This window comes from Chiloscyllium punctatum, chromosome 2 (assembly GCF_047496795.1).
Source record: "Chiloscyllium punctatum isolate Juve2018m chromosome 2, sChiPun1.3, whole genome shotgun sequence".
Lineage (NCBI taxonomy): Eukaryota > Metazoa > Chordata > Chondrichthyes > Orectolobiformes > Hemiscylliidae > Chiloscyllium > Chiloscyllium punctatum.
The window spans coordinates 34946846-34963321 of NC_092740.1; the positions used below are offsets into that span (position 1 = coordinate 34946846).

The window sequence follows — 16476 nt, forward strand, 5'->3', positions numbered from 1 at the left end:
TCCTCCACTACATTGATGACTGCATTGGCGCCACCTTGTGCTCCCGCGAGGAGGTTGAGCAATTCATCAACTTCACCAACACATTCCACCCTGATCTGAAATTTACCTGGACCACCTCTGACACCACCCTCCTCTTCCTGGACCTCTCCATCTCTATTAATGACAACCGACTTGACCCTGACATTTTTTACAAACCCACCGACTCCCACAGCTACCTGGATTACACCTCTTCCCACCCTATCTCTTGCAAAAATGCCATCCCATATTCCCAATTCCTCCACCTCTGCCGTATCTGCTCCCAGGAGGACCACTTCCACCACAGAACACACCAGATGGCCTCCTTCGTTAGAGACCGCAATTTCCCTTCCCTTCCCTTCCCTGGTTAAGGATGCCCTCCAATGCATCTCATCCACATCCTGTACCTCCGCCCTCAGACCCCACCCCTCCAACAGTAACCAGGACAGAATGCTCCTGGTGCTCACCTTCCACCCTATCAACCTTTGCATAAACCAAATCATCCGCCGACATTTCCGCCACCTCCAAAAAAACTCCACCACCAGGGATATATTTCCCTCCCCAACCCTTTCCGCCTTCCGCAAAGACCGCTCCCTCCGTGACTACCTGGTCAGGTCCATGCCCCCCCTAAAACCCACCCTCCCATCCTGGCACCTTCCCCTGCCACCGCAGGAACTGCAACACCTCCTCCCTCACCTCCATCCAAGGCCCTAAAGGAGCCTTCCACATCCATCAAAGTTTTACCTGCACATCCACTAATATCATTTACTGTATCCGTTGCTCCCGATGCGGTCTCCTCTACATTGGGGAGACTGGACGCCTCCTAGCAGAGCGCTTTAGCGAATATCTCCAGGACACCCGCATCAATCAACCACACCACCCTGTGGCCCAACATTTCAACTCCCCCTCCCACTCTGCCGAGGACATGAAGGTCCTGGGCCTCCTTCACCGCCGCTCCCTCATCACCAGACGCCTGGAGGAAGAACGCCTCATCTTCTGCCTCAGAACACTTCACCCTCAGGGCATCAATGTGGACTTCAACAGTTTCTTCATTTCCCCTTCCCCCTCCTCACCCTAGTTCCAAACGTCCAGCTCAGCACTGTCCCCATGACTTGTCCTACCTACCTATCTTCTTTTCCACCTATCCACTCCACCCTCCTCCCTGACCTATCACCTTCATCCCCCCCCACCCCCACTCACATATTGTACTCTATGCTATTTTCTCCCCACCCCCACCCTCCTCTAGCTTATCTCTCCACGCTTCAGGCTCTCTGCCTTTATTCCCGATGAAGGGCTTTTGCCCGAAACGTCGACTTTACTGCTCCTCGGATACTGCCTGAACTGCTGTGCTCTTCCAGCACCACCAATCCAGAACACTGACCTATCACCAACTTATCACCTTCACCCCCTATTTTGTTTATCTATCACTTTCCCAGCTACCTTCCCCCAGCCTCATCCTCTCCCAGTTATCTCTCAGCTCCCTTGGGCCTGCCCGTCATTCCTGATGAAGAGTTTATGGTAGAAACGTCGGTTCTCCTGCCCCTGGATGCTGCCTGACCAGCTGTGCTTTTCCAGAACCACACTCTTCAACAGCAAATATTATGCATGTCATATTATGATCTGAGACAGCTGCTTTGATACCAAAATGTAATTTTTCTTAAGCAATTGAGACAATTGAAAATGAATGTTGTTTTTTCCAATTTTTGAAGCTGTCTGTACCAATATTGCAGTGAAGATTAGGACTAATGATGTAATTATATAATTAAGTGTTGGATCCATAGGGACAGCATATAAGGAAATCAAAATTCACGACCACACTCTTCTTCAATTCCACTAAAATTATAAGTTTAATCACAAAAGCAAACACTTCACTGTTAAATAGATGTTTCACTTATTAAAAGATGGTGCAGTGAATAATAAACATGGTTTACCATCACAGCCACTCAAACATCAGGCTGATAAAAATCAAGCTCATGATTTAAGATCAGAGCATCTGGAGTCTGAGGACAGATTACAGAAGGATAACAAGGCAGATGCAAGAGAGAAAGTAGAGAGTGAGGTTTAAAGGTCATGATTAAGATTTCAAAAAGATGGGAAGTGATATGGCACCCAGACTGTTGCTACCTAATTATTGATTTCACCTCAGGAATTAGAAGCAAAATTTCAAAATTCGCAGTTAATGCTGACTTAGAAGTTGCAGTTAATACTCAGGAAGAGTGTGGAAAAATGCAGGAAAACATTACTAAGCTCAAACAACTGGTGTGTAGTAGATAGATCTATTTCAATATTGTCAACTGTGAGATGATGCAGTTTGGAAGGAGAGAAGAGGGAGGCCAAACACTGCTTGGGCAATCAGAGGCTGAATGCAAAAGGCTTGGCTACAAAAACATAAATCACTGAATGTAGTAATTATATATTCTACTAAGGTCATTGATACAACCACATCATTGGAATTTCCTTATGGAGGGATAAGATTGGAAAGTGGACAAGTAATGTAAAACCTTTATTCAAGTATCAGATGGTTTAACAACATTTCAAGTATTGTGCACCATTCTGATCTCCATATTATGAAAAGGATAAAGGGGCTTTGATGAAAGGGTGAGAAAAATGTACAAGGATGATTTTGGAACTGGGCAGGTAAACTTGGCAGGGAATGTGGAACAGAAATTGGGACTCTTATCTCTTAAAAATAAAAGGAAGGCTAAGGTAACTTGATATAAGTCCTCAGACAATGATGGATTTGACAGGGTGAAAATGTTCCTGCCTGCAAGGCCATTGGAAATGAGAGGAGGTAATCATGATATAATCACAAGGAAATCCAGTAAGAAATTGTTTCGAAATTTTTTGGAGTATGTACAATTTGAAATTCAAAGACAAGCCTTCTCCAATCATTATTTCTTGCCCTCAAGCTCTAACCAGGATGCAAATGGATGAGGAAATTTTGGAAATAGTGTCTGCTCTGCAAAAAAAATTGAGAGAGCAAAAATAAAGTGAGAAAAAGAAATATATTCCTACCGTCCTTATGGCTATAGGTATTCCAGATTCATCAACAGGGCCAATTCCTGCATAATGCGGTGCTTTAATTACCGTGACTTTCTTCTCCTCCTCTGATGTCCTGTAAACCGGGTCAATGCTCATTATGTCTGCACCAGGTGATTTGCTCTGCTGTGATGTACTTAAGTTCTCTGCAAGGAAAGAAATTGATGTCCTGTAAGAATCAAATCAAAATGAATAAATCATGTCCTTCAGTGCCTCGAATGACACCAGTTCTAAGCATATTGTGAGGATTGGCAGATTGAAGGCACTTTAGGTTCCTCAACTCAAAATTACCAAAATAATTCTTCCACATTACTCCCATTTGAAAATGTATTTAGTATTGAGTGTGTTTTGACTGCAGTATTCCAGCTTGAATATCAAGTTATGTAGGAAGAATCCATTCACTTAAATAATCACTCCCCTGTCCATTCCCACACTTAGATAACAAAATAAATTAAATGGCACATTACAATCAGAATTGTCAGGATTAGGGAACAGATTATATTTTGATGAATGGCTTTTGCCCAAAACATTGAGTTTCCTGCTCCTCAGATGCTGCCTGACCTACTGTGCTTTTCCAGCGCCACTCTAATCTAGACTCTGGTTTCCAGCATCTGCAGTCCTTACTTTTGCCTAGATGATATTTTAACTCAACTGGTACAAATTGAATCTTTTCATATTTCTCACTCAAATTTAAGTTCAGGCTTCATGAAAGGAAGAGTTCACTTCATAAAAGTACTTTAAAATATGGATTAGAAGACCCATTAGTTATCCAACAGAGTCTTCAGACACATGCATGACATTTAGTCATTTCTGACAAAATTATGTAATGAGCTTATACATAAAAGGGACACAAATCACAGAGCTGTATACCCACAATGTTTCCAAAATACAAAGCCCATCGCAGCAAGATAAGAAATAAACCGTGAACTGCAAGTGTACTCCGTAACATGATTACTCAATAAGATGCACAGAGGCTCAGTGGTTAGCACTGCTGCCTCACAGCACCAAGGACCCGGGCTTGATTCCAGCCTTGAGCGACTGTTTGTGTGGAGTTTGCACATTCTCCCCGTGTCTGCGTGAGTTTCCTCCCACAGTCCCAAACATGTGCAGGTTAGGTGAATTGGCTGTGCTAAACTGTCCATTGTGTTCAGGGATGTATAGCTTAGGTGCATTACTGTGGAGTAAATATAGAGTAGGAAGAATGAGTCTGGGTAGGTTACACTTCAGAGGGTCGGTATGGACTTGTTGGGCTGAAGGGCCTATTTCCATACTGTAAGGATTTGATGTAGCCACCCATCTATTTGGCTATCTGATGTTGTGCCTGGAGTCTTTGTACCATAGGAGACTGCTAAATTGTTAATGGTGGAGTGTCACAGGAACTAAGAACAATGGACAGTTTTAATTCCAATATCTTGATCCCAACACCTGGGTGCACTATAGCTGGTGAGATTCCAATGGCGGTTTTGGAGAAAATGGCTACTTAAGTTGCAGCCGCTAGGATTCCCATCCAGTTAAAGATGGTGACTGGAACCCTACTCTTGAGGGCCTACAGGGGCTAACAGTCTCACCATCAGTGGCGGGCACTGCTGAAGTACATCATGAGATGTGAGGGTGCCTCCAGTCCCCATCACTGGACACAAATAACAATTAAAATGGTTCAGAATCAAATGCTGGTGAAGTCTCATTTAGCAAAAGGCAGTCCTTGCTGCCATTACTTGGTGTGGCGTTTACCCCGTTGGACAGAGCTCCAGATTCCGACAATTACTCAGTACAGCACTGGGACGCCATGTCTGTTTCATGGACAGCTCCTGACTTGATGGGTACCAAATGGACCACCAGAAAATCTACATGGTGTCAGAACTGTGTCTTTAATCAAAACCTCATGGTATTTGAAGAGAATAATCAATCAGATAACCAGTACTGGCAACACCGTATCTCCAGTAGAATCTTGTGGAGGCAGGAATATGGTACGGATTTGGCCTGATTAGATTTCATTCCTGTTCTCCAACAAAAAAAAACCACCTCCACGAGCTCTTGAAAATTCTGCACCAAGTCTGCAATTACTTCACGGAAACGGTTTGCGTGATGAGATAAATAATGACTCAGCACTTTGAGATAAATGCACGCAAAAGTAAATTTAGGTGAAAACTCTGATTGCGTACCAGAACTTCAATGAGAACATGCCAAATGAAATATGGCTCACTGACAAAAAAAAAGTGTCATTCAGTATCTTCCGAGCGCTAGAACTAAACTGCAGCAATAATGAAGTTCATTTTTTAATGAAAGTAAGTGGTGAGAAATGGTAAACAACACCAATTTAAACAGGACTAGATTTTATATCCACGTTAAACAGTTGCTGACATTACTTGGTATTATGTGGGACATTCAGAGATAGGTCTATCTGACTTAGTGGTGCAACATTAAAGAAATATTTCCAGTTTATGTTTACATGCTTCCATAGCGTCTGCCCTGTGGGAATAAATCAAAGTATCATTGGAATTAGAATAATGTTGAATTTGGCTACACTTATCTGTGAGAGCAGACTGTTTGAGGAGATAAACTGGAAACTAGTTGAGAAACTGCAAACTTTAATGGCATTCACTGTGCCTTGGGAAAAAATATAAACTTTGTGAAAGTGGGCAATGGAGGATCTGGGTGAATTAATACTGAATGAGTAAAATGTTGGGGGGGGGGGGGGGGTTCACCATTTTGGAATGAGATGTTTGCCAATGCATCCACTGAATTTTCATTTATCTAACACTCTCTCTCCTTGTTCTATAACAAAGCACATGGCCACCTCCATCATTCATTAATGCCATTAAATCATCCAACTTTTTCATATCCTTCACGAACTTTTTCAAGAAATCACAGGGAGTTAAAACAATAAAGGACTTTGTTTCACCAGTACCAGTGCAGAGAGAATAACAAACTTTAAATTACTGTTCTCAGAGGGGATTTTACAAAGTTGTGAAATGAGGGATTTTTCTTCAAAACTGTAAAACATTTATTTGCCAATTGAGATACTTCATCATGCTAAAATTATAACATTTTCATTTTCACTATCTAACCATGAAATTAATACCCACAGAACGCAAAGGTCATGATTTAACAACATATTTCAACAACTGTCCTTTAAATACTTAGAACTTTAAGCAGTTTGAGTTTTTAAGCATTTTGTATTAACAAGCACTGTTTCTTATTTATTAGACAAATTCTAAAAAAAATTACAAACAGTTGTGCATTTTAAATTTTCAAATGTACAAAGATAACTAATTAGTTGCATTAGGATATGCAAACCATATGTCACTGCACAATATAGGTCATTGTTACAGATTAAACAAGTGTTCATTGCCAAATGATTAATTCAAAGCCTATAACACAACTGCACAAAGTAAACATTGCACAGAAACAGCTTACCCATGGTTCTGCTGTGTTGCATTGTAACGATGTTTGGATTTACTGAAGGTGATGAAGAATAAGCTGATGATGGTGAGAAGGGCCTTTGCAAATAACTCATTGGACTGCTGCTATCAGTGCGAGAATTTCCATTCACCACCATCTGTATACATCAAGAACAAAGCGGACCATTATCAGTACCCAGTAATGAACTGATACTACTTTATTAAGGTGGGAGGATGCAAGACTTCGTCACCCACGAGAGGGAACAGTGGTGATGTGATTAGTACGTACAGAAACATACACAGGTCACTAGTGTGAGAGTAGAGTGCCATCTGATATCAAGATTGCTAATGTGAATTTACAGTGAGCTTTCCTCCAAAGCATTCCAACTTTCCAGACAAATGCTTTCACACACTACTGCAATCTTCCAGGCAGGGATACCGCTCCTACCATCCAATACTCCCAACTCCACATTAGTTTAGTTTCACTGCATTCTGGATTCTGACAATGCTAACACAATGGTTATCTCCAAATGAGGGAATATTAGTTTCAATGAAAATAAAACTAAATGTATTTTTTGTAACCTCATGCAGTCAGTGCTTCAATATCTACAAAACAAAACATGAGTTAGAATAGGATAAATGATTAAAGTGACTAGAATTTGGTAAAACACGTTGTTATTTTCTTGGGGATCTGGTTTAGCTAATAATGTCTGGGGTTTTATCCATTTTTGGAAAAGGTGTTGAAGCATTTGCCCACATTTGCTAAACACTCTCTCTCCTGATTCTATAGTAAAGCACGTGAACCTTCAGCAGTCCTGCCACCAACAGTCCCTAACACCATTAAACTATATGACTCCTTCACGTTTCATTTCCTTTTTGTTCATTAAGAAATCACATGGATTTTAAGAAAAAGGAATTAGCTTCATTAATATCAGCACAGAATCTCTAACAAATTCAAAATTAATGTTCCCAGTAAGGATTTTGCAATGCTATGAAATTAAGGTTTAAGAGAAAAATTCTGAGTCCAACTATCTGCAGAATGGTTGAAGCAATGAACCTGTATCTGGATCTCTTTTGAATTTTTCCTGCACCTATACAAGCAATGTGAATGTACACCCAACTGTGTGTTCAAAAGATCTTCAAACGCAATGTAATTGTGGTAAAGCTGAAAGGTTGTGTTGAAATATGACTCAGTCGTGCACTCAGCGATGTTACTGACCATATGAACTTTGCAATAAGCATAGATATTGTTAAACTTATTTTTAAAATACATTTCCTTTGTAGCAAGATAAACCAAGGGAGGATTTTCAGTTCCCTGAATACATTCCAGAAGGTGTTAGTTTCAAACATACAATAGAAAGAGAATTATGAAATTGATGAAGTGAAAATAAGATGAGAAGAGGAAAGGTTAGTTCAATTCTAATTTATTCCACTCAACAAATCATTGAGCAAATGGAAATATACACCTTCCACAGCAGTTCTGTTTGCGCTTAAAGCACTCACGAGAACAGATTTTGATAACAGGCAAAAGATCCAATATTTTTTGATTTATATTAATTAACATTGCAACCTTTCATTGTAAGTTCATAGTTTGAAAAGGTCTTGATAAATTGATTATAGTTGCCCTTCTCATGCTGATCATAGTTATTTTAAAGGTCCTGATGGAAAATAATGGTTATCACGCATATTCTAACTATTCTTAGTGACACTTAAAAAGCCTTTCAGTCTTAACTTGAATTGGATTTTTAATATCTTTAATCATGTGCCCAAAGCATCAGAAATGGACATAAGTTACATGGTATAAATTCAAAAGAACTTGGCAAATTCCTAACATTGGCAAATATTTTAATTGGTCCACTTTGTTCCTAATTTGGAACCACTGGGAAGACTGATGTAACACAGTCAAGTGAATAAACCAGACCAACAAAAAAAAGAGACATCCATATTTGCTAACTGACAAACTGTTAGTAGGTAGCAGTGGTTGCAACTGGCACAAGTGGGAATTAAGTAAATTATGTAGCAAATAACAAGACACGATACAGAACATGCGGACACCTTGAATGAGGGATTCTTGTTATGTTATTCCCTACTTGAATTCTGCCACCTCTTTCAGCAAGGTGGGTTAACAGGAAGGGTAATTACATGAGTGGGAGCAGTAGTGGTGGTAGTTGTATCATCAGTTATTGCAGACATCCGACTCAGGGTTGGGGATGGAGTGTCAGAATGATCCGTGGTTTCGTAGCCACAGGTTTGCAGCTCATCTAGAATGGCCGTGGAGGACTCACTCAGGTTGCAAGACGAATATTCACTCAGAGTGGAGTCAGTAACAAACGAAGATGCTTCATTCGGGGTTGTGAAAAGATTCGAGCTCAGGGAAAGAAGATTGTAAGATGACAGGGTAGGGTAACGGGCTTTCAGGAGGTGGGAAGGGATGAAGTCATCGAAGGTTGGCAAGGTAGCTGGCTCTCGCTCCACACCATAGCAAGGCGAGAGAAGAGTCCTGTTAGTGGGTAGCAGAGGAAGAGGTGAAGCAACGTCTGATGTGATATGCCGGCATCCTTGTGATGTATTAGTCTTGGATGCCATTTTCTCTTCTGACTGACTTTCAGGCTGAAGGAGGGAGAATATTATGGGGGTAAACATAAAACAGGTTATTAAATATTGGGGAAAGTAAGCAAACAGTCTTCCAAACAACGTCTTCAGTTAATTCTCAAATTCCCATTGAATGTAGGATGTAGTAAAACGAAGAAAGAACATTGCTTCCCTCTGTGCCTCAATTATGTTGTTAATGGTGATTATCACAGAATTTGCATTTAAATTCAATAATACACTTCTGAGCTGTTTCCAAAGTACAAAGGAACTAGGTTAAAAATCTCAACACCAGGTTATAGTCCAACAGGTTTATTTGGAAGCACTAGCTTTCAGAGCGCTGCTCCTTCATCCGGTGATTCATTAGGCAACCACCTGATGAGAGAGCAGTGCTCCGAAAGCTAGTGCTTCCAAATATAACCTGTTGGACTATAACCTGGTGTCGTGAGATTTTTAACTTTGTACACCCCAGTCAAGCACCAGCATCTCCAAATCACAAAGGAACTAATAATTGAGCTCCTCACACTGTACTGATAACTAAAGATTTGATTCAGACTAGTAGTCAGCAGCTCCTCACTGGGGACCACTCTCAAGCTTCTTCACATGTTAACATCACAGTTCAGCACAGGCCACAAATCCATTAAAATATGCACCAACATATTTCCCGTGTGTTAAAGCAGACATTTGATGCAGTGAAAATTAAAGCAAAAGTACAAGTTCACAAATTGGTGTCCTTTCCATGGCAACACCTCTACCAATCAGAGTCTTCTAACTAACCAATTAGCACTCTCCTCATTCAGTATAAATGCTGTTTTCCCTTCGTGGTGAATTGCCTTTTATTCAGAGATTACGGACATCGTTGGCCACTGCCCATCCCTAATTGCTCTCAAACTAAGTGATTTGTTAGGCTTCTGCTTCCAGGACCCTTCTCTAAAAGGAACGTAGATCTGTGGAATTCACTCACCCAGAGTGTGATGGATGCTGGAACATTCAGTAACTTCAAGGAGACGAGCCACAGATTTCTAATTCCTAATGGGTTGAAGAGTTATGGAGAGGGGGCAGGAAAGTGGAATTGAGGCTGAGGTGAGATCCGCCATGATCGTATTAAATGGCGGAGCAGGCTCAAGGGGCTGAATTGCCTACTGCTGCTCCTGGTTTATATGTTCTTATGTTCGCAGTTCTGAGGGCAGTTAAGAGCACACTAGTTTAATTCAGGAGTCACACATAAGCCAGGCCAGGGAAGGATGGTAGATTTCCTTCAGTAGAGGGCATTAGTTTTACGACAATTACTGTGGTTACCTGATCAGTGTTAGCCGAACATTTGATTCAAGATTTTTACTGATTTTAGATTTCTTTGCAATGGTGGAACAGAGGTCCCAGAACATTAGAGCCTGTGGTTCAGGGCAATTAGTGCAGAGACATGACCATCATGCTATTGCTTCTCCAAGACAAAAACACTTTGACAAAAAGTGACTTTTTCCATTAAGTTCAAAAATACTTAATTGAATCAAATTTTGCTTTTGCAGAATATATGATTAGAACTTCCAAGGTATTAAAGCTAAGAATTTTACTGCAAGCCTCAATAACTCTAATTTTATAAAATCTATTAACATTCATACCATAGAAAATTGAAAACTTATTCAACCAAATAACTGGAATACATTTTTACAAGAAAAGTGTGGTTTCTTGCAAGGATAACATTTCTTCTCCACAATGCAATTAAAGCCTATCTTTAAGACTGGTGGAGTGAATGTGGAGAGTTAGCATTTCGAGTCCAGTGAAAATTCTCCAGTTCTGAAGATGGGTGTTGGACCCGAAACGTGAACTGTGTTTTCCCTCTGCAGGTGCTGCCAGACCTGCTGAGTTTCTCCAGCAATTTCTGTTCTATTTGTTTCAGATCTCCAGCATCCACAGATCTTCATTCAACTTCAGCGAATGAGTTCTTTGAGATCAGCAGCAGATTCTGTACCAGTGTCAATACTGGTGAAAATATAATAATTTGTGAATATAGTTTTGTCTAGCTTGTCAAAGTTGAACAAAATTTAGACAAATTGTTGTTTTTCAGACTCATTACAGCAGTCTCCAATAATAAAGGGATATTTCAAAGTCATACAGCTTTCAAAGATTGATTTAAAACTTAGTCCTTTTAGAGATTTTTTTCCATCACCATAACTACTGCTGATGTAATAACTAGTACTAAAGTGAGAAATTTAACTTACGTCACCAATGCCAGAAAGCTCCTTCAAATAAAAGTACAGAATCTCATTTTAAAATTGCTCAACCTGGGAAATTTTAATTAAATAAAGGAGTTTAAAATTAAAACAAGTCAAAGACAAAAGTAAAAAGTGCAGAACGTCAAGCAACAATTTCCAGAGCACGGTTTTATTCTTTATTCATTTTTAGGTCAGGCCAGGAACTCTTAACGATGCCTAATTGCCCTGCTATGGAGTAGCTTGCTAGGCCATTTCAGGTTACAATTTCAGAGTCAGTCACATTGTGGGCGGCACGGTGGTTAGCACTGCTGCCTCACAGCGCTAGAGACCCGGGTTCAATTCCCGCCTCAGGCGACTGACTGTGTGGAGTTTGCACGTTCTCCCCGTGTCTGTGTGGGTTTGCTCCGGTTTCCTCCCACAGTCCAAAGATGTACAGGTCAGGTGAATTGGCCATGCTAAATTTCCTGTAGTGTTAGGTAAGGGGTAAATGTAGGGGTATGGATGGGTTGCGCTTCGGCGGGGCGGTGTGGACTTGTTGGGCCGAAAGGCCTGTTTCCACACTGTAAGTAATCTAATTGCTGTGGATCTGGAGCCACACGTAGGCCAGAATAGGTAAGGATCTAGGAGAAAGAGAGGACTGCAGATTCACTAATATTTTTCAGTGAAGGAAATCTGCCATTCATACCTATTCTTGAGTGTGGTGCTAGAAAAGCACAGCCAGTCAGGCAGCATCCAAGCAGCAGGAGAGTCAATGTTTTGGGCATTGCATTCCTGATGAAGGGTTTCTGCCCAAAGCATTGACTCTCCTGCTCCTCAGATGCTGCCTGACCTGCTGTGCTTTTCCACAGGTATGAGAATAGGTATGAATGGTAGGCTTATTCCCCATGGTAGGCTTATGCGGAAAGTCAGGAGGCATGGGATAGAGGGAAATTTGGCCAGTTGGATAGAAAACCGGCTAATCGGTCGAAGTCAGAGAGTAGTGGTAGATGGTAAATATTCAGCCTGAGCCCAGTTACAAGTGGAGTTCCGCAGGGATCAGTTCTGGGAACTCTGCTGTTTGTAATTTTTATTAATGACTTGGAAGAGGGAGTCGAAGGGTGGGTCAATAAATTTGCAGATGATACGAAGATTGGTGGAGTTGTGGATAGTGAGGAGGGCTGTTGTCGGCTGCAAAGAGACTTAGATATAATGCAGAGCTGGGCTGAGGAGTGGCAGATGGAGTTCAACCCTGTCAAGTGTGAGGTTGTCCACTTTGGAAGGACAAATAAGAATGCAGAACACAGTAGGGTTCTTAGTAAGGTGGAGGAGCAGAGGGATCTTGGGGTCTATGTTCATAGTTCTTTGAAAGTTGCCACTCAGGTGGATAGAGCTTGTAAGAAGGCCTATGGTGTATTAGCGTTCATTAGCAGAGGGATTGAATTCAAGAGTCATGAAGTCATGTTGCAGCTGTACAGGACCTTGGTTAGGCCACATTTGGAGTACTGTGTGCAGTTCTGGTCACCTCACTTTAGGAAAGATGTGGAAGCTTTGGAGAGGGTGCAGAGAAGATTTACCAGGATGTTGCCTGGAATGGAGAATAGGTCATACGAGGATAGGTTGAGAGTGCTAAGCCTTTTCTCATTGGAACGGCAAAGGATGAGGGGTGACTTGATAGAGGTTTATAAGATGATCAGAGGAATAGATAGAGTAGACAGTCAGAAACTTTTTCCCCGGGTACAACAGTGTGTTACAAGGGGACATAAAATTAGGGTGGAAGGTATAGGGGGGATGTCAGGGGTAGGTTCTTTACCCAGAGAGTGGTGGGGGCATGGAATGCACTGCCTGTGGGAGTGGCAGAGTCAGATCATTGGCGACTTTTAAGCGGCAATTGGATAGGTACATGGATGGGTGCTTAAGCTAAGACAAATATTCGGCACAACATCGTGGGCCGAAGGGCCTGTTCTGTGCTGTATTGTTCTATGTTCTATGTTCTAATGGCAGATTTCCTTCACTGAAAAACATTAGTGAATCAATCAATGGCCATTCCATGATGGCACCACTGAAACTAGTTTTATATTCCAGATTTATTAAGTGATTTTAAATTCCACCAGGTGAAATTTGAACCTGTGACCACAGAGCATGCATCCAGGCCTTTAGGTTACTTGCCTAATGATGCTGTCCCTTTGTCACAGTCAGAAAAGCCAAAGGGGGAAGGTTTTGGAAAGGTAAAAACTGAAAGATTTGGCAGGGCAGAGAAGCTTTTATCATTGTTTCTAGATATTAAAGGAGGTCAGTGGAGGCAAGCTGGGAAATACTACTGAAGCATGATGTGAAGGTAGAATGCAGTAAGATAATCAAACTTGGCAGCAGTCAGCAGGTGTGCAATTAATAGACTAAGGGAAAGGGAGCCTGAGGAGACTTATGGGACAATGGCAAAGCTCAATTGGGACTGCTGACGAGATGGATGGAGGAAGCAAACTTCTGAATGAGCCAGTGCAGCGACACTAAGGATAGCATTCTAAAAGTCCCAAGGAGGTCAGAAAGTGCTTCACAAATAATTATATATCTTGAAATATAGCCACTGTTACAGCATGTACCTACACACAGCAAAGGACCTAGATAAATGACCAAATAGCTTTGTTTGATGATACTGGTTATGAATGCTGGGCAGGACACTAAGAGACCTCCCTTCTATCAAATTCTATCAAAACAGGTTTCGCTGCAGCGGGATCAATGGGACTAATACTTTAAAATAGTAATTTGTTTAAAAATCGAGGCTCACTACCTGTCAGTATTGTGCAACTTGCTCCTACATCTGACTTAAATTTTATGAGATGCTCATTGACATAAATCTTTCTGAGTCAAAATGTTTGGTCTGGGTCACTGATTTGCTATTGGAAAACTATGGGTTTATTGGATTATGCTGTACCTGATTTATGTCTTTGTGTGGGCAATTATTTGGTCTTTTGTTTTTCTGTGGCTGTCTCCTACTTCAGCATATTTTCTGAAAGTGAACTATTTGCTTGCAAAGAAAGCCTACAGTTTTACTAGCTGGGGACTGTCCATGCCGGTGAGGGTTCTTTCCTCCACAACATTGACAAGACTTTAGTGTTTAATAGCTAACAAACTAAACCTATCTCCAGGTTGTAGAACTTATACATGTGTCTGGGCTGTCAGAACTTAAAAGGAATCCAGACCCTCACAAAGGATGCTCAGGTTAAGACAAAAATCTTAAAACCTTTTAGGCAGCACATGAAAGAAAACTGGAAAGAGTCAGTTAAATAAGAAATTAAAGAGATAAGGTAAGAGCAATATTTCTCTGGGATTGAGTTGCTGAAAGACATATTGCTGGTAAACAGGTTGAACCTGTGTTTTTGCTGTTCATGTTACAATCTTTTAGAATTGACTAACATATACATAGCTATATATAGCTTTGCTTGCTTTCTTTTCTTTTGTAAAGTAAATTTGTGTTATTTAGTTAAAAGAAAACTGGCAACCTTGAGTGAATATGTACAGTGACAGACTACCATGATAATGGACCACACTTATAAAACTCATTAGCTAACAAGTCAAGTTTTATTCTGGGATCTGTCTGGTTTCGTATGGCTAACACTGGGTTCTGTCTAAGCACCCTATGATCTGCATGTCCTTGTTTGCTATGATCTGCCTGTTACTCACAAAACAAAGCTTTTCACTGTATTTAGGTACATGTTACTACAATAAATCAAATCAAATAACAATATTTCAATTTTTTTACATGAACCTTTCTAGTACCTTGGGATGTATCACTTTATTAAATGCAGATTGTTGCTGTAAATGCAGAGCCTGGGGTGACCACTGGTTTATAGCCTTGAACAAGCCCTCAATTCTGAAAGCTTGAGAAAGAGTCTCAGCAAACTCAAAATACTAACTCTGCTTCTCCTTTCACAGATACTGCCAGAACTGCTAGGCTTCTCCAGCACTTTCTGCTTTTACCTCAATCCTCTCCTGACCTTAATAGCACTCTCTAGATAAATTTGGTAAGTGAAAGCTGATCAAACTATTTAGTCCTTCATTTGACCTTAAGATATAGGAATAACATTAGGCTGTCTCCATCATTTGATCATAGCTAATATGTTTCTCAACTCCTCTCTTCTGTCTTCTCCCCATTACCAATAATCCCCTTACCAATCAAGAATCTAGATATCCTTATCTTCAATAAACTCAGTCAGTTGGCCTCCACAGCCTTTTGCAGCAATGAATCTCACAGAGAGACCAACAGACACAGACCTAGCATGACCGGAGCTTTGCTGATTTCAGAGAAAATTAAATTTCTCCAGATCCCTTTGAGGTTTCCAAACAATATGATATTTCTAACAACAAAATCTTCTGGCAAACTTCTAACTCACAAATCCCAAGGAGCAGAGCAATCTTCAACAATATCTATAAACTATGTTTGTGCTAAACTCACAACATTAGCAATCCTATCTCCAGCTATTATTTGTTCCTTTAAGGGTCCTGTAGACAATGTAAAGAAAATGTCACACATAGATTGAACAACTGAAAGAATAATATGTTTACCTCAAAATATGAAAACAATAGTTTGACATGGTACTACACCACATGAAATATATCCACCCATCCATGCAAGGAACATACTCCATTCAATGAGCCATTGAGATCAGCCAAACATTATTAATGATTAGATTGTGACCTTTTGGTTATTTCTAAAAGGTAATAAATAAGAAAAGAACTGAAAACCCTGCCATGTTGGCATCTGAATGCAGCTTTTCAAACTGGTGTCTGTCTGCAAGGTCAATGGATTTCTATATCTTTCCATTCACTTGTTAACATCTTTAAAGTCAGTTGCACCACAGCCATTTTACAAAACTTTGAAGTGAGGTCAAGAGACTACATGAGAGGTAGCATGTCTACATTCACTCCAAGACCACTGTATTAGAACAAGGATCTCAGTAGAAGAACAGAGCATAAATGTGATGATGAGTTAAAGAAGTACCTATCATGGAGAATATTCCAGATGCTGCATGGAAAATGTAAGGCATGGGGATGAGATGGTTGAATAGTGGTGACACAATGCAGTACAGAGTATTGTGGCTATGGAGGAAGAGAAAGTCGATTGAAGAATGGTGGCAGTGATTCTTAAAATTCATTCGTGGGAGAGAGGTCAGCATTTTTTGTCCATCTCTAACTGCCCTTGAGAAAATGGTAATGAGCTGCCTTCTTGAACTGCTGTAGTCCAT

The 16476-nt window shown here is 40.7% G+C and overlaps 1 protein-coding gene across 26 annotated transcripts in view; it reads right to left on the bottom strand.

The window, feature by feature from the left end:
• The window catches only part of sorbs2b (sorbin and SH3 domain containing 2b), a 485383-nt gene that overhangs the window by 138496 nt on the left and 330411 nt on the right, over positions 1 to 16476 (bottom strand). For 19 of the 26 annotated variants that reach the window (XM_072595463.1, XM_072595454.1, XM_072595483.1 and 16 more), the window contains 3 exons: positions 8598 to 9065; positions 6472 to 6613; positions 3031 to 3200 (listed from right to left, as the gene is read on the bottom strand). In XM_072595463.1, coding sequence (XP_072451564.1) covers positions 3031 to 3200; positions 6472 to 6613; positions 8598 to 9065 — 780 coding nt within the window. The remainder of the gene's footprint in view (positions 1 to 3030; positions 3201 to 6471; positions 6614 to 8597; positions 9066 to 16476) is intronic. The other 7 variants (XM_072595587.1, XM_072595624.1, XM_072595616.1 and 4 more) reach the window with 2 other exon arrangements.